General features: G+C 43.9%; 1 protein-coding gene across 3 annotated transcripts in view; it reads left to right on the forward strand.

Annotated features, from left to right (window-relative positions):
- ALG5 (ALG5 dolichyl-phosphate beta-glucosyltransferase) overlaps positions 1-18,697 on the forward strand; it is a 41,002-nt gene that overhangs the window by 9,614 nt on the left and 12,691 nt on the right. For all 3 annotated transcript variants that reach the window (XM_053301200.1, XM_053301199.1, XM_053301201.1), the window contains exons 5-9: positions 1,701-1,793; positions 3,728-3,841; positions 5,197-5,256; positions 9,541-9,692; positions 12,420-12,505. In XM_053301200.1, coding sequence (XP_053157175.1) covers positions 1,701-1,793; positions 3,728-3,841; positions 5,197-5,256; positions 9,541-9,692; positions 12,420-12,505 — 505 coding nt within the window. The remainder of the gene's footprint in view (positions 1-1,700; positions 1,794-3,727; positions 3,842-5,196; positions 5,257-9,540; positions 9,693-12,419; positions 12,506-18,697) is intronic.

The following is an 18,697-nucleotide window of genomic DNA, read 5'->3' on the forward strand; positions in this document are numbered from 1 at the left end:
CCAGTAGACAATTCTATGTCCACTTGTCTTAGGTTCAAACTCTATTGTATGAATGAGATATAATTTCATCAAGCTATAAATTCATCAGTGCACCAGGGTAAACCCTTCTATCCTGGAAAAAAAAATCTCATACACAGTTTGGGAATAGCTCATCTACTCTGCATACAGAAGGTCCCAGGTTCAATTCCTGGCATCTCCAGGTTGGGCTGGGAAAGATTCCTGCCTGAAACCTTGGAGAGCCGCTGCCAGTCAGAGTAAGCAATACTGACCTGATGGACCAGTAGTCTGACCTGGTTTAAGGCCATGCATCTATGTACAGTGTAGGTTCAGACATCATATGGAACCAATTTCAGTTCCACACAATGTTTCCTAGCCTCAGAAGCATGCAAGCTGGAAGATTCTACTTCTGATTGTGGTTGGAAACAAACCAAGAACAGCCATGACTTACAAATCCACCAATATTGGTTTATTCCAAGTAGAGTGCTTGAAATAAACTGAGATCTGAATCCAAGGTTTGAAATGGGTTCCAGATTTCAGTTTAATGCAAGCACTCTACTTGGAATAAACCAATATTGGTCAGTTTGGATGTTGCGACTGATCTTGGTTTATTTCCAACCACAGTTGGAAGTAAAATACTTTTGACTCACATGGGGCAGAGGAGCAGGCAGCATGCATTCCCAAAGCTAGGTTCACATGCAGTGGTCCCTCTTAATTTTTTCATCTCTGTGCGGAATGAGTTTTGTTCTGGGCGGCAGAATCAAGGCATTATGTGCGCACCTGCATTCAGAATGGGGCCTTCCTGATTCAACCTGAGTGGGATCTAAAATGAACTGAGCAGACATCCAAGAACTTGTGAGCGCCTACACGTGCGCACGCCTTAGAGGGAACAGTGTTCACATGGAATCCACTCAGCGAGCATGAGGAATGACAACTCTTAATAGGCCCAGCTAGTCATTTTTCTGCCTTTACATTTGCATGAAATGTCTTGATTTCTTGTGCAATTCTTGCCCATGCTGTGGTGTTTCTGAAATATAACCATTATTTTTCTGGATGAAAAATTAGGTTTATGTACATTATTACTGACACTCTTCCCCCCCCCCCATAAATAACTACTGTCCTCTTATTTCCATCTCCAATCTTCTCCCCTCCTTTAAAAAAATGTAGCTATTTATAGAATTGCTCTGCATGACAACTTGCTGTGTGTTTGTTCTGATACTACCCTGAACTTTTTCTCATGTCACAACACAGCGTTCATTTTGCATGAAACCATTGGTGGTGTTTCCAGTATTGTACACCTTTCTTTTTTCAAGCTCTACCAAGAGTGTTTTCTCTGAAGGAGAGAGAGATATAAACCCATACTCGGTATATGCACCCTAGACCTAATGCTTGAAAAATATTAATTGCAGGTGTGTTAAAAGTGTTTAATACATTCTGTTCCCAGTAAAGGAATTCTTGTGTTTAATTTTAGTGAGAGCAATATTGGGCTGAGGGTGAGCAACTTAATAGGAAAAAAGAAAGAGAACCTCAGATGTCTGCGTGGCTTTCCTTTTGTATCTCCTAAGGAGGCTTCTACATTGCATTGTTGTTCATATTTAATACATATATTTTGCTGTGTCATGAACATAAATGTAGATAAAGAGTTGCATCTAATTCCTTTTTGCTGCTGCTGATTTTTTTCCTGATTTACATATGATTGGTAGGTTGCCCTGAAGTATACCCAAAAATACGGTATTGACAAAGTGAGAGTCCTCCCTCTGGTGAAGAATCGTGGAAAGGGGGGAGCTGTCAGGATGGTAATACATTTAATCTGTTCTTTTTAGCCCAGATTATTATTTCCTTTGGGCGTGGGGGGATCAGCCACAGATGCTTTTCCTGTTTTGAGAATTTATATTAATGTTAAAACAATAATTGAAGCCTAAGTGTTGTGATAAAATGACACATAACCATTTTGCATGCATTTCCATATGAAGGGGGTTCCTGTAGTGATTATTTTTGTAAGATGATACATATTTAATAGCCAGGCTGAAAGAAGTGTGGGGTAATTTTAAATGTCTGTGTTCTGTGAATGTATTTAATTTGGCACGCTGTTTCTGTTTATAATCATAAAATGTTTCTAATTGTTTTGAATCTTGGAAAGAAATACAATAGAAACTGAAACTGAAATAAATGCATATAAAATAGTTTAGTTTCTTTGGCTACACAGGATCAGTTCTGCATCTGGCTCCCCCCCCCCTTCAATGCACTGAGGTCATCCATTTGGCAAGGAATCAATGTGCTTCCCACTGTATCCATGTAGGAAGCCCAGTGGCAGTAGTCCTTTACCTTTCTAGAATAGGTGTAAGAGGACAATGTAATAATGATATGAAATAGATGCACTCCAATTTAGCAGGCACATGTGCATCACAATCCTCATCTGAGCCCCATTGACCTGGTTGGATATGTTTCCTGTCTGGAGCCATTGATGATTGTGCATAACTAGGACTTTGCCTCATTGCTTCTCTGCACAACTGTCGATTTGGGGTTTACATTTGAAACCCAAAGAGAGCTCCATGAATTGTGTTGGTGTATTCAGCTCTTTCAGAAGATAACAATATCCTGTTTTTCTGAAAAGGCATTTTGAATGGCTCCTTTCAGAAGGATTTTTAAAGGCACCAGTACGGATTTGAACCAGGCCAGCCAGTTCTGTGCACATCCCTGTTAGAGATGTATAAACTGAAGGAAGCTGAGGGGGCTACAGTGAGGAGGACAGGGCAAGAGGAACCCCCCGCACCAACAGACCTTTGCTTGTACTCTCTGGATTCAACCCAGTGTAAAAAACATAGCTAGAAGTAAGCATTGTTAATGAGGGGATTGATTTGTGTTTCTGTACTTTTTTAGATCCTGTGTTGTTATCCTGGCATGTTTGGGGAAATGAGAAATGCTTATCATAATCCATTATCTGCAGATGATTCCCCCCTCCCCCCCCCCCCGCCGCCGCAAAAGAAACCAAACCCTTTTATCATGTGGTTTTGTGGGGGAAGCTAAAGTTGCACAATAGAGATGGGGGAAATGTTGGATGGCAATGAAATGTCTCAAGCATGCTTATATTTCATGTATTAAATGTATGTTTTTTCAAATGTGTAGACTGCTCCCAATTTCCATCTCTGGGCAGTTTACAACATCAAACAGATTAAAAATGAAGACCTTAAAACAATTTAAAACCACAGTCCAGTTAAAAAGCTTGGGTGAAAAAATAAGTATTTAGAAACTTGCTAAAAGTTATCAGAGATGGGGAAATGAAATATGTGGACAACAGCAATAAAACTTTAAAGCAGCATCCATAAAAACACCTTAAAAGTAGCAGTCATAAACCTTCCTTAGGAGCAGCAAAATTATTAAATTTTCAATTTAGTCTTTAAAAAAAAAAAAAAGGAGAGGAAGCTCCATAAGAATAATATATCCATAAGAATAATATATCCATAAGAATAATATATCCATAAGAATAATATATAATATATATAATCTCCATAAGAATAATATATCACCGTTTCCATGCCATTACTAAGAAGTCCCTCTCCCTGGCCTGACCTCATTTGGGATAGAAATCAGGGCCTGTGATCTTGATCTTCAAGGTCAGGCAAGTTCATAAAAAATGAGAATTGACTTTCTATAGTCTTGCAGCAAAATTTGCTCTGGTAAATATGAATATGCACAAATATAAAACCTTAAATGACTATCTTGCCTGCAGGGTGTCTTCAGTTCACGAGGGAAAAAAATACTCATGGCAGATGCTGATGGAGCCACAAAATTTGAAGATGTTGAGAAAGTAGAAAAGGGTCTTGAAAGTCTTCAGCCTTGGCCAGTGAGTTTATGTTCAGTCGCTTCCTTTTTTTCCTTACTTGAAATAAAAATAAAAACCTTCTCTGTATGTTGGTATACCCAAACCAAACAGGGTGTGGTTCAGACTAGTAACAGAATTCGCCAAACAAGATCATCCTGCCCAAGAAGTCCAATCAATATGTACATCATATTGCCAGTGTAAAAACTGCATGTATGCTGATGTACTTTTATATCCATTGAACATGTTGAACTTTTGAACTATCTGGGCAGTCCATTGTCCTGATCTTGTTTGGGGAGTGCACATATGCTGGCATATCTGTTTGCTAGGGTACTTTTGTGAGCCATTTCAGTGTGGTCCTTCAACCTCTTAAAACTTAATAGGCACGATCCGGAGAAAGCCGAGCTTGTTTATTACTTGCTGAAATCGATGAGACTTGAGTACAGTGGTCCCTCGACTTACGAAGTACTCGACATCCGAAGATTTCGACATACGAACAACAAAAAATACCGGAAGTCGTTGCCGGTTTAGATGCGGCTTCCTCGACCTACGAATTTTTAGATGCGGTTTCCTCGACCTACGAATGTTTCCGGACCTCCGTGGATGCGCTTTTCGACTTACAAAAATTCCGACCTACAAACGTGCGTTCGGAACAGATTATCTTCGTAAGTCGAGGGACCACTGTACATGGTTTTAACTAGAGTGCACCTATGCCGGAATGATGTATTTGCAAATTTAGTTTGATGTGCTTTCACTGGTGAGTAAGACTTTTTTGTATTTGGCTTGGCACATCGGTCTTCTTTCTATCTTCCTTGTGCCTATCTTATAATAGAAGAGTGGTATGTAAGAGCATTCCCATGCCATACCAACATAACAACTAGCTTCCCTTACTTACTACTGCTTTTTCTGTTATTGTATCTCACCTGGGGTTGACTCAAACAGATTTTTTTTAATATAACTTTAAAATTCGTTGTTTAAGTTGATTTCCATTGCCTAAATATGAATTTCTTCCTTGTGAATTAGTACTTGACCAGTTTGATCACCGCTTTGATCATTCTTCCGTTCTAGGTTGCCTTGACTATTTTTTTCTTTTAACCTGTCGAGTATATTCAGTCCAATTCCTATCTTTTTGGTGTATGCATAGATTTTAGTGTGTGGTTACTTATTGACCACACACTAAATCTCTCTCTGTTCTCTAAAGATATACAAAAGGTCTTCTAGTCTGGAGATACGTTGCATGGAGAAACCTAATTTGCAAAAATTCTCACTGCTTAATACTGGTTGTGTGTGTGTGTGTGTGTGTGTGTGTGTGTGTGTGCGCGCGCGCGCGCATGCATGTGTGTGCTTTTAACAATTGTTAATGCACATTTTCCTTTTAGAACCAGATGGCCATTGCTTGTGGCTCTCGGGCTCACTTGGAGAAAGACTCAATAGCACAGGTAAGCTTCTCTTTGCTGTTACTTCTGCACAACACATTTTGGATAATATCCAAATATTCAGCCATGAAAACTAGCTGGGTGACTCTGGGCCAGTCATGTCTCTCTCAGCCTAACCTACTTCACAGGGTTGTCGTGAAAGAGAAACTCAAGTATGTAGTACACCGCCCTGGGCTCCTTGGAGGAAGAGCGGGATATAAATGTAATAATAATAATAATAATAATCCTTTTTTTATTCCAATAGTTTACAGTAGTAGAGTTGAGGTAAAATTTATTGGCTTTGTCCACTTTCAAAAGTGATTTAAGGAGACTGGCAAGTATCCCTGACTTCACATTTTATTTGAAATGTGTTGGACCTGATAAAGACAACCGTGAGGCATCTGGGAGTTTCCTCACCCCGTGATGCCTCTCCTCTTCACTAGTCTGATAGCTTATGCTGCAGAAAAAGAGGTTTCTTGTAGTTCAAAGTAGTGAAGAACACACCTCCCTTCCTGAGAAGTCATCTCCCCGTCATCCTATAATTTTCATGATTTATGTTTAATTGAATATGTAGAGTGTAGAACTTTCAAGCCAAAAGCAACCAGCAGTTTGGCTCACCAAACTCCAGTTTTTACCTTTCGTTTGCACAATGTTTCGCTGCCATGACCTTCGGTTTGGCCACTGAAGCGTAAGATCCGGAGGTTGGAGGACTGCAATTGGAACAACATCTGTGATGTGATTTAAAGTTTCAAATTGAAACTGCGGGTTTGCCAACATCCAGTTTCATGTTACATCTGAATTTGGCCATTCTTTGAGACTTTGACAATCATGTCAGATGTTAAGCATTAGCAGATTTCTAATGGGGTTGGACAAGAAGGGTAATACTCATGGATCAAGCATTCAACTTGACTAAAGATTCAAATATTCTAAATCTCCCAGAGGTTAAACAAATGCTATAAGTAATCAGTTTTGGGACTCCCTTATTCATGGGGAAAACTCTCATTTCCATTGGTCAGGAAAAAGTAGTCGTAATGAAAGAAGGCTCTGCATCTTAGAACATTAGTGGTGTTTGACCTGTGCACAGAATAACCTCAACTATTACAATAATATGGCATTGTTTTGTGCTTATTCTTTTAAACAATGATGTGGAGGTTTGGGGGAAATCATGGATCAGAAAATTTTCCAGGAAAAAATGTGATGCCCTAAAAGATTTGTGGTTGGATGTGACACGCTTGTTTTACTTATATATTTAGTAAACAAAACTAAAAAGGGTACCCCTGTTAATTTTATGTGATATATACATATTTCAAAAGCATTCCTAAATAACATACAAGTATTTGGTAATGTTTGTTTAGTAAAAAATTAACTAAAGCAGATTTATTGTGGTTTTAATGTTCAAAGAAATGTAATTTGTAAATTCTATTTACTGGGATACTTGTAGACATTTAAAGAAAATGCATGCACTTCCCTTGTTTAAACTTTCGGGGGGGGAAACATTAAGGCACTGTAAACTGCTGTTGACATATTAGTTGATATCCAGACCAAAATTGCTTGCATCAAAAAACACTACATGCGCCCCATAGGAGAGGATTGTTTTTTTCCAATCTCCCTTTCCCTCTGCAGGCCACTATGCCTCCCAAAAATTGCAGGATCTGAGTCCACACTATCTTAGTCTGGATATTGGTCATTCATTCTTGTACACCCAGAGTTCTGTGCATGATATGCCACTATTCACCACTCTATAACTGAGGGCATTGGGGCTCTTTCAGATTCATTGTCTGCAGACATATTTAGTACTAGTATTTTTAAACCCGTTAAAATAACGGGCGCTAGTACCTTTCTCCCCCCCCCCCCTTTCTTCCTTCTCCCTCTCTCTCGCCCTCCTTTCCTTCCTTCTTTTTTTTTCTTTTGCTCTCTCTCTCTTTCATTCCTTCCTTTTCTCTCCCTCTCCCTCTCTTTCCTTTCCTTCCTTTCTTCCCCCTCTTCTCCTTCCCTTCTTTTTTCTTTCTCTTTCCCTCTTTCCTTCCTTTCTTCTCTCTTTCTCTCTCCATTCTTTCCTTCTCCCTCCCTCTCGCCCTCCTTTCCTTCCTTTCTTCCACCTCTTCTCACTCCCTTCTTTCTGTTTTCTTTTCCTTTTCCTCTTTTCTTCCTTTAACAGGCTCGCTCTTTGGGGCTGGCTGCTCCTGTCTCCCTTCCGTCTTTCTTTTGTCCTTCTCCCTCACTCCTTTCTCCTTTTTCTTTCTCCTTCCTTCTCTCTTTCTTTCTTTCCATCCCTCCCTCCCTCCTTCTTTCTTTTGTCCTTTTCCCTCCCTTCTCTCTCCTTCCTTCTTTCCATCTTTCTATTGTCCTGTCTCCTTCCCTCCCTCACTCCTTCCCCCCCCCTCTCTCTCTCTCTCTGTCTCTCTGTGTGTCTTTGCCTTCCTCCTTGATGCTAATTGGAAGCTTGATAATATAAACTATGTTTGTTGGCATACATTATGGGGTTGCTATCTTTTAGCAGCATTAAATCACTGCATGAGAGCACTGTCAAAAAACCTCTTTATTTCCTTTTAGTGACTTCTTACTGCCCCCAGTTCAAGTTTAATAGAAAAGGACATGATGTAGTTTTAATGACAGGAAACCAATGTCTTCCAAATGAATAAATTCCATCACTGGCTGCCACAAAGTGTGCTAATTTTTTCCTTTGATATATTAAAAGCTATAAAAGTCTCTTTTAAGCGTGCAGCTTACAGTCATAGTCTGCCCCACTGCTGCACTGAGAGTTGATATAAAACTGTTTATACCTTATACGAAGACAGTCAATGAATCTAAAAGTGGAGAGTTCCTGGGTAGGGAACACTGTCCTCACCGGCGCCTCTTCATAGTCTAACCTGAGAGGAATATATGGCAGCGTCAGCAGCGTCTAACCTGAGAGCTCAGCGCAGGGAGATGCAACACCTTGCTAGTCATGTGGGGCAGAGACACGGAGCCGAAGCCCACTCCCTGGCTTCTCGGCAGCAGCATGGGCAAGAACGCGAGGCTGGCGGGCATGGTGAGGCGGCAGGATGTTCCAGGGCCGCTGTTGTTGTTGCTGCTGCTGCCACTTCCGCCGGCTGAGGCTCGGGCCAGAAGCGGCAGCTCTTCTCGGGGCTCGGCAGCGGCGGCGCTGTGAGGGGGCACAGCGCGGCCGAAGGGGCTGCAGCCAATCCGGCAGCGCATCCTCCTCCTCTCCCTCTCCTGGCGGTGGGCGAAGAAGGGCAGCGGCAACCGCCATGGAGGCGTTGTCGTCCGCAGAGTTCTGTGGCCCGCCACTGGCCTCCGCAGCTGTTGGCCATCTCCACAGCGGGCTCCCACAACCCGCACAACCCCCAGGGCACTGCAGCCACCTCTCAGCCGAGCTGGGCCGAGCACCGCCACCCGTCACCACCACCCCCGCTCCCGCTGGTTAATCCCTGGCCCTTCCAAATCGGCACCTCCGCCGAGCATGCACATTGTGACATGCGGAGCTTGCCCGGCCCTGGAGTGGGCCTCGGGACTGTGGAGTCCCCTCCGCTTCCTTGTTCCGCCAGGGCGGAAAGCAGCAACTTCTCTGGGGAACGGAAGGGAAGCTCGCCGGGCAGAGTCACAAACATGGCCGCCTGTTCCCTTTGTCCGTTTCTGTCTCGGCCGTTCTGCGCATGCGCTCTGCGCATGCGTAGAACAGCCAAGGGAGGCACGGACACACGCTTGGTTGTCCACGGACGGACACCAAGCCTTTTATTAGAGAGGATGATACAGTTGGAGGGGACCATGAAGGCCATCTACTCCAACCCTCTGCTCAGTGCAGGAAATACAGAGCTAGAGCATCCCCAACAGATGGCTGTTCAACCTCTGCTTGAAGATCTCCAGGGAGAGAGACTTCCATCCCCGAAAATTGGTTCTGTTGTGAAACCATGGTGGATCGAGCACAGGGTGGCAGGAAGGCCAGGACCCTGTGAGCTCATAATGATCTCCAGCATCTTCAGCTAAGGCTGCTGGAGGAATATACAGATAAGCTACTGCCTCTCTAGACTCCGGCCCATTGATGTACAGGGTAATTTCCCAGGGTAATTTCCAATGCTGCTTTCAACAAGTTTATTTTTAAAATTGATGTACTATTTGTCCAAAACCAGTACTGTAGATCTGTATTATATCGCAGAACTTGTGTGTTCTTATAAATATCTCACAAAGGTGTTACTTTTGAACCGTATAGCTTCAGTAAGGATCATACAGCCTTGTGTGGGAGTTTGCTGTGCATGTTTAGCCAGTTCTTTCAGTACAAGAAACTAATATTTTATCTCTTTTCTGCAGCGGTCTGTCTTCCGAACAGTTCTCATGTATGGATTCCACTTTCTAGTATGGTTTCTTTGTGTCAAGGAAATTAAAGATACCCAGTGTGGTTTTAAACTATTAACCCGGGAGGCTGCATCCCAGACTTTTTCTGCTCTTCATATAGAGCGCTGGTAAGTATCTTCTTTCTCAGTTTTAAATTAATGTGATCTATTAGAAATGGTGCTACTAACAAATGGAGGTTCAAGAAACTAGTGATGTGCATGGTCCGGAGAAGTCCGGACCGGCACCGAAGGGGGGCCTTGTTTTTAGGGCGGGGAGGGCTTGCTTAGCCCTCCCGCCTCCTTGCCCCCGCCAGCGCCCGTATTTTCTAGTATAGGGGCGGTGGAAACCAGCCGCCCCCGCCGCCGCGGCGGCGAAAGAACTCCCAATGCCAGCCCTCCCTCCCTCCCAGCCAGCTGCCCGCCCGCCCGCCCGCTCGCTCGCTCACCCGCTCACCGCATAGGAAACGAGAGGAGCTCTGGCACAGAGCTCCTCTCGTTTGGAAGGCCTCCGGCATAATGGTGTTTTGCGCGCGCGCGCGCACATGCGCGCGCCGCAAAGCACACCGTTCGCCGGAGGCCCGGTCTACCCGCCGGGAAAGGGCCGGGTAGACCGGGCCTCCGATCGCTGGGTAGACCGGGCCTCCGATCGCCGGAGGCCCGGTCTACCCAGCGATCGGAGGCCTGGTCTACCTGGCCCTTTCCCGGCGGGTAGACCAGGCCTCCGGCGAACGGCGTGCTTTGCGGTGCGCGCATGCGCGCGCGCAACACACCATTATGCCGGAGGCCTTCCAAACGAGAGGAGCTCTGTGCCGGAGCTCCTCTCGTTTCCTATGCGGTGAGCGGGCGGGCGGGCGGGCAGCTAGCTGGGAGGGAGGGAGGGCTGGCACTGGGAGTTCTTTCGCCGCGGCGGGGGGGCGGCTGGTTTCCAGCGCCCCTATACTAGAAAATACGGGCGCTGGTGGGGGCAAGGAGGCGGGAGGGCTAAGCAAGCCCTCCCGCCCTTAAAGGCATACCCCCCACCCGGACCCGGACCAGGCAGGGCCGGACCGGTCCGGCAGTTCGGCCATTCTTTGGAATGGCCGCCGGACCGGTTCGGGCACACTACTACAAGAAACTATCTAGTGGTGCCCAGACCATTATTAATATACTTTAATAGTCTGGGCACCACTAGTACATTAATAATGGTATAATGTACTACATAATGGTATAATGGTGTAAGGAGAGGAGAGCTGGTCTTGTGGTAGCAAGCATGGCTTGTCCCTTTAGCTAAGCAGGGTCTGCCCTGGTTGCATATGAAAGAGAGACTAGACGTGTGAGCACTGTAAGATATTCCCCCTTAAGGGATGCAGCCACTCTGGGAAGAACAGAAGATTTCAAGTTCCATTCCTGGCTTCTCCAAAATAGGGCTGAGAGAGATTCCTGCCTGAAACCTTGGAGAAGCTGCTGCTAGTCTGTGATGACAATACTGAGCTAAATAGATCAATGGTCTGACTCAGTATATGGCAGCTTCCTATGTTCCTAATGTACAGTCATCCCTTGCCAATCTCAGGTTTCCCAATCACGGTTTTGAGTATCCGTGACTGGGAAATTATGGTAGGTCTCGCCAACTGCAGTTTTACTGTGCCCAACAAGAATGCCTTGGTGTGAATATTGAAGTCCTTTGAAGCGAGATTTTTTTCCCAATTTGGGGTGAGGTTTTTGTCACTTTTGGTGGTTGGGTGGTCATGTTTGGGGGTCCCCTTCACTCCTCTTACTGACTTCTGGTGATTTGGGGGGATTTTTTCTATTTTATACTGTATTTTGCAATCCTTGTGCAACCATGATTCCTGTAACCCCCTGCTTGCCAATGATTTCAGTGGCTCTCCAGCTGCGATTTGGCCAACCGTGAGGTTTTCCCAGATTTTCCTCGGGATTGGCGAGGGATGACTGTACTGCAACATACTATCAAGTGGTGCCCAACCGTTTTGAGTCTTTGTCTGTGTGGAACATCTAGAACAGAACAGAAACTCTTTCTACCTAATGGGCTCCCTGCTGGAGATGCTCCCTGTTATTGCAGATGCTTAGGATTTTAGTGCCGAAGGACTTCAACAGCATGATGTAGTGGTTAGAGTGCTGGACTAGGACCGGGGAGACCTGAGTTCGAATCCCTATTCAGCTATGATACTAGCTGGGTGACTCTGGGCCAGTCACTTCTCTCTCAGCCTAACCTACTTCACAGGGTTGTTGTGAGGAGAAACCCAAGTATGTAGTACACCACTCTGGGCTCCTTGGAGGAAGAGCGGGATATAAATGTAAAAATAAATAAATAAATAAATAAACATCCACACCAAGGCATCCTTGCTGGGCATATCTCAAGGCATCAGAGCCATTGTGACAACAAACTGTCCCAACACGTTTGTGGTCCTACAGACAAAGCAGGTCATATGTTTGATATGTCAACTATTCTCACTTGTTGTGGACAAAACAATTGAAAAAAATCAAGCATTCCACAGATGGGGGATCAGTCAAGTTGACCTATCCTTAAAGCATAATGGATCTGGATGTTTCAGAATTATATGGCAAAGTTTGATTTGGGAAACTGTGCGTTTTTATATATAGAAATAGCTGCTGCTTATAAAGGAGGTGGACTGATATGCCTAAATGTGTTTCATTTTTTTTATTTCAACAGAGAAAATAGTGGTTTATGGCATGTATACCTTTATTGTGTGTGTTCCAATAACTTGCTATGCTCAGAATAAACTCTACAAATATATGTAGAATACTACTACAAATATGTGAAAGGTTTGATGTGACTTCAACACAGTATCAATGAGTATTCATTCTGCTGTTCACATTGCCCATTCATTCATTCTGCAGGGCATTTGACGTGGAACTTCTTTATATAGCTCAGTGCTTTAAAATGCCAGTAGCAGAGGTTGCTGTCAACTGGACAGAAATTGAAGGTCAGTCTTCCTTTATGCTTTTTTCACTATAGGGACTGTTCTAGAAGATATTAACCTGGTTTAATCAGGTTGTCCTTCATAGGCTGAACATTGCCACCTAACATAAGTACATTAAGAATTATTTCCACAAAACTATCTTGGGCAATTTATCAAATGAAGAAGCTTGTTCCCTCCCTCCATTATTATTATTATTATTATTATTATTATTATTATTATTATTATTATTATTTTGCAAGCTCTTTCTTGCCCCTCTGCTTCCTGTTATGGCTTTCCCATTCATGTAAGTATGTCCCATGTTCAGACTTCCTTTAAATCAGGGATGCACAACTTTGGCTCTCATGCAGGTGTTGGACCACAACTCACATCATCACTGGCCATTGTGGCTAGGGGTGATGGAAGTTGTAGCCCAAAAACAGCTAGAGGACCAAATGCTGCTTTAAATAAACACTGGGTTTAATTTTCCTCATATACTTAGCTGCTTCCTCCAAGGTAGGAATTATGACTACTCTGAGATCTCTGCTTGCCAGCAATGCTGGGAGAAAGTGTGCTGGGGTCAGACAGCTGTTCCCTTTCTCTCTGTTGCCATTGGCAGGAAGAAGGAGGTCTCTATTTTCCCTACTCTTATCCTAACTTGCCATTAATGCTCCTTAGGAGTGAGTGTAATTCTTAAGTTACCCCAGATATTGTACTGAGCCTCAGTCTTGTAAAATTACATTAATGTTATTCCTATTTTAATTTTAAATATTAAAAAAGGGTATCCACATTTGTGGAACACGTCCATCTTGCAATCTTATATAGGCACATTAAGCTTGTTGGTTACGAAGAAGGATTTGTTCCACAAAATGAGTTCTAAAAGACAATACATATCATTTTCAGTTTAATAATATTAATATCAGAAAACCTCAAGACAGCCTCTCCTCCAGTTCAATAACACCTATCTTTTTTCATAGCTTTGTCAACAACTCTTGTGTGTTTAATACCCAAACCCACACAGCTAGTTCCTTGTTCCCAAAAGAGCTTTGGGGTTCATGTTTCTCAAGCAGTAGTTTTCCTTGCCACATGCCAAACTGTTTTTGAAACTGAGGGAATGTTCAAAAGCTGTTTGCCTGCAATTCAAAGGGGAAAAGTTAAAAATCCCACTGTGTATGTCCCAGCATTTAGGAATGCTTAAAGTAGCTCTTTAAGCATAAGCTTTCACTAAGAGGTGGAGGAAGAACTCAGATAACAATTGTATTTGAGCAGGTTAATTAGATTTTTGCTGAACTGTCTGTTGGATAAGGTGCTTAGGACTAGGTGGTATATCCATGCTCAAAGGTGCAAATCAAATTCTATTATTGTGCTTTCTTTGCTTTCACTTTAGTGATTTTGGAAGGAGATGAGCTGTTTCTCTGCTGGTGTAACCCAGCAGTGGGTTATCCCTACCCACATGCTTCAGAGGGCAGGACTCATGCATTTGCTCTCCCCCCTGCTAAATATAACAGAATCCTCACTTTCAGAGGTGGCTCTCTGATCAGTTAGCGGGGGTGAGCAAAGTAGTACTTCTACTAAAATGGTTGCAACAGCATTCCTGAGAGGCATTCCATTGGATGCTATATGTAGAACTGTGACATGGTGCAGCCATTTTCTTTCATCAGACTTTATGTCCTGGATAGAGATCTCGTGCACACTCACAACTAAGAACAGCTGTAATGTGTTCCATTCTTTTCCTCATACCTTTTTTCTGCACCTATCTACGCTTCGTCCTCCTCTAGCACCTCTCATTCAGCAGCCTTCCCTTTGCTTCCAGTTTTGGTCAGCTTGGCAAAATCAGCATAGGATGGCCCATCTTCTTCAATTTCAACTTGAAATGCCTTTGAATTTTTTATAGTGTGCAGGAAGAAGATTGCACATTCCTTTTCAAGCATCCCACTCGAAACTCCTTGGTAGTGGGTAATAGATCCCGGAGAAAACACTCTGCTCCTGTAGAAAAGGCAGGCAGAAAGACTCTGTGGGTCAAAAAGTCTATTCCTCGTCTTGCCTTGCCATTAACATAGCCAGTTATATGGCCTGTATTGCCAGATACCAATATTCTATTTGAGAAAATCTTAAAGAAGACATCAAGGCTGACCCTGAACCAATAAAATCTAAGTTTAAGGAGGTACTCTCTAAGTCCACTGTTACCCGCCAACACCTTAGTACAGCAAAATACCTAAAGAAACTGAGTGAGCGAGTGCTATCTCCCTGTATAGACATATTTGACTTCGCTCCTCCTCGCTCAAAATGGGCATGTGATACAAAATAGAAGACCTCCCTTTTGATGGAGATGGTTTATTCAGTTCCCAGATGGATGACACAATGGAGAAGATGAAAAAAAAAATCTAAATTTACAGCTAAGATCTTTACAGCATCTTGCACTCCGCAAGCCTACTCTCAAAGATATAGGAAACGTGGGAGACAAATATTTCCGTTCAATAGACTAGATTGCAGGGAGTACAGGAAGCCATTTCAATACAACCCAAGACGGTCCTATACTCAAACATAAGTAACAAAAAAACAAGCATCGGGACCAGGTTAAACAAAACCTCTGATCCTTCCCTTCTTCCATCTACCTTGGGGAAACCCTTCCGCTATCAAATACACCCCTTTCGCTCTGGTTTGGCATCATATTACATCCTATGCTTGGGTGTTAAATATCATCTCCACCGGATACACAATAGAATTTACCGGCGGGGGGCCGGGGGGGAATACACCCGTACAGCTCATTGGCAGAAGTAGAAGATCTGCTGAGAAAGGGTGCAGTTTCTCAAAAAAATCAACAGAAGGGTTCTTATTCCAGATATTTCCAGGTCTCAAAAAGGAACAACGGTCTCTGCCCAATTCTGGACTTGCATGACCTCAACATTCATTCATCAAAAAAAAATTTGTGTGATCATTCCACAAGGCAGTCTTTCTCTTGTAGCAGAGGAAGAATGGCTAGCTACCTTGGATATGAAAAAAAGCTTCTTTTTGTATAGGAATTTGGCCAAAGTACACACAATTTCTCGGCTTCACCTTAGGAACCCAAGCCTCCCAATACACCCTTCTCCTATTTGGCCTATCAACAGCATTTAGGGTCTTCACAAAGTGTATGAGCGCAATTATTGCCTATTTAAGGACTCAAGGAGCCTCAGTTTTTCTGTACCTAGATGACTTTGGTGCCCTCAACAAACAAGGAGTTTTTGTGTACTCAAATAGAATACATCTTACTTCTGGAAGACTTAAGTAAACTGGAAAGAGTTGAACCTTCAGCCACAGAAAGCAATATGTGCTGTTCTAGACACTCTAGTAAAAAGAGCTTTCCTCCCAGAGGAAAGAAGACTCTAAATTGTATGCTTAATTTACTCATTTGGAGCTGATCCAAATCAGTGTGAGAGCCATCCAAATAAGGCTCTTGGGTTTGATGGCATCCTGTACAGCCACCATAAGATACTCCAGGTTCTGGATGAGACTACTGCAAATGTGGTTTCTGTTGGTATTCACAATGAACATACAGTCAACACATGTGGCTCCTCATTCCACAAACTGTACTGGATTCCCTCCACTGGTGGACTCTGCCAGGGAACCTTGTAATGGGTGATCCTTTTCAGTCTCCTTGAACTATAACAGTACCCCACTCAGGGGAAGAGGGAGCTCACTTTGCCGGGCCATGCGCAGGGTCTGTGGAACCACCACCAATCTGCCCTGCACATAAATTTCCTAGAGCTCCTGGTGGCTTTTCTAGCACTCAGATCTTTTCTTCCATGGCTGAAGAACCAAGGTTCAAATTCTACTGGGCAACACCACGGCAATCACTTACATCAATTGACAAGAAGGGACAGTCTCCAGATCCTTTTGCAACTTAGCAATCCAGCTTTGGGACTGGAGTGTATGTCACCAGATATACCCTCTGGCTCTACACTTAAAATACACCGAGAACGTCCTTGCAGACAACCTGAACATGAAGATGGATTCTCTTCATCAACATGAATGGGAGATCAAACAAGAAGTACTCTCCAATCTCTTCCTTCACTGGAGGACACCACAATTCGACATTTTCACGACTGCGATAAACAAATGCAATCTTGATTGCTCGAGAGTAGGTATTGGTCGGGGGGAGGTCTCTGGGTGATGCTTTTCAAATCCCCTGGAGAAAACACATATGCTACCTCTTTTCCTGTTACTGTCCAGAGTACTCAGCAGGGTCCTGCAGGACAAAGCAAGATGCATCATACTTACCCCATGGTGGCCAAGACAACCATGGCTCCCTCTCCTCCTACAACTGTCCAAAGGATCCCATCACAGCCCTCCTCAGCACCACAATCTCTGTCTCAGGTGGAAGGTCATATCTTCCATCACAGCCTTAGAACCTTCAACTTGATTACTTGGAAGCTGAACTTCTAGATAATGAGGCTGTCCTCACAAGCAGTGTGGAGAGCCGAGGAGGGTTTGGCCCACTCTCCCCACACACGAGCACTCTGCCCTCCCCGGACAGTCGGATCAGCTGCCAACATGATTACTGGCTCCGTCATGGAGTGGTGGGGAGGGATCAGGGGCTGCCCAGCCCACAGAAGTCCCAGGATGCATTCTGGGAAGACTCCCTATGCTGGGAGGCTTGTTGCCCAGGAAAACAGGGTTAGCAGAGTTCATTTTAGAGGGGGGATTAAGCAGACTAGCCACTGGGCTCGCCTTCAAGCCCGGTGGTTCTCACGGCTGCTGGAAACTGGGCTGGGTTCCCTTAGCCCACTTTCCAGCGGTCATGAGAATAGTATCAATATCTTACTACATGGGAGGAAGGCCTCCACCAGATGAGATTATGGCTGTAAATGGAAAAGATATGCTTATCACACCAAAGTCAAAGGTTTTGATCCCTTGAAGGCTTCTGCATGGCAGGTCCTTCAGTACTTAATCTCACTGAAACAGTCAGGCCTCTTTAATTCATCTGTTAAAGTCCATTTGGCAATATTCTGCCATCCAGACTGTAAAAGAGTCTTAACAATTTGTTCCCTCCAATACGGAAACTAGTTGATCCGTGGAGCCTCTCTGCAGTACTCTGTACACTAACAGAGCCTCCATTCGAACCTCTAACTTGAACATCCGTTAAGTTGCTTTTCCTAAGGACAGTATTTTTTGCTAGTTATTTGTACTGCACAAAGGGTCCGTGAACTCACCACCTTAAGAATAGATTCCCCTTACACAAAATTCTACTCAGATAAGATTATTATGAGAACAGACCCTTCACTCCTAAAACAGTTTCTGAGAGTTCCTGCCCAACCTTCCTGCTTATCAGATGTTACTGCTTAATGTACTTATCTTATTTTTTGGCTAAAAAAGATCAGATCTTCACATTGGTCAGTCGACAACCAAGCAAAAGGGCACTCTGGCACCAAAAATACCAAGCATGCTTGACGTGTGAAGGGCAGATCTACAAAGCACTTTGGGGAGCTTGCAAATCCTTGCGCGGCGGCTACTGTGTGGGTGTATAACCCATGTTGTGGATGGTCCCAGATCACCCAAAGATCACCTGTAAGCAACCTTACTTTCCACTCTGCTTACTAGGTCTGTGCATCAGCAGAAATATAGGATCAGTGCCAATCCAGAAATAATATGGAAGGAAAAAATCAGGGAACCAAGTAGGATCTCTCCAACACTATCATCTGTATTGGGTCAGCATTGACCCAATAATCTTTATCAGAAGCCAGTGTAAAGAGAGAGTCTCTGCAAGCTGGCTTCAGATTTGAATTTAAAGGACTGCACCCTCAAAATCAGGGGGTTGAGGACAAGATAAACTCCCCAGGGAGCACCAGTTGGCCCAGTGGGTGCTTTCTTGGGGGAGGGGTTCTCTTGGGGGCCCCCCCCATACCTCAATTTCACGAGTGCTGTACTTAAAACCCAGAAGACAAGCTCCCAACATAGTTTTTAAGGACTGCACTTTGGCCAGTAGGTGCTTTGCGGGGGGGGACTATTGCCCCCTTCAATTTCAGGGGTGCAATCAAATACCATCCCTGAGTGAGAACATCTCTCCAAACAGCAGGATTGGTTTCCCCTCTATATTACTATCGGAAGTAGAAGGAGTTCAGATAGGAGAGCAGGGATTTTAGTCTGAATCCCGACTATTGGGGCTCCCTGGTGCTGTATCAGAAATCCGAGAATACCTGATGATCGTCGTCCGGTCCAATATTTATTTCAGGTGGATAT

The sequence above is a fragment of the Hemicordylus capensis genome, chromosome 2, assembly GCF_027244095.1.
Source record: "Hemicordylus capensis ecotype Gifberg chromosome 2, rHemCap1.1.pri, whole genome shotgun sequence".
Lineage (NCBI taxonomy): Eukaryota > Metazoa > Chordata > Lepidosauria > Squamata > Cordylidae > Hemicordylus > Hemicordylus capensis.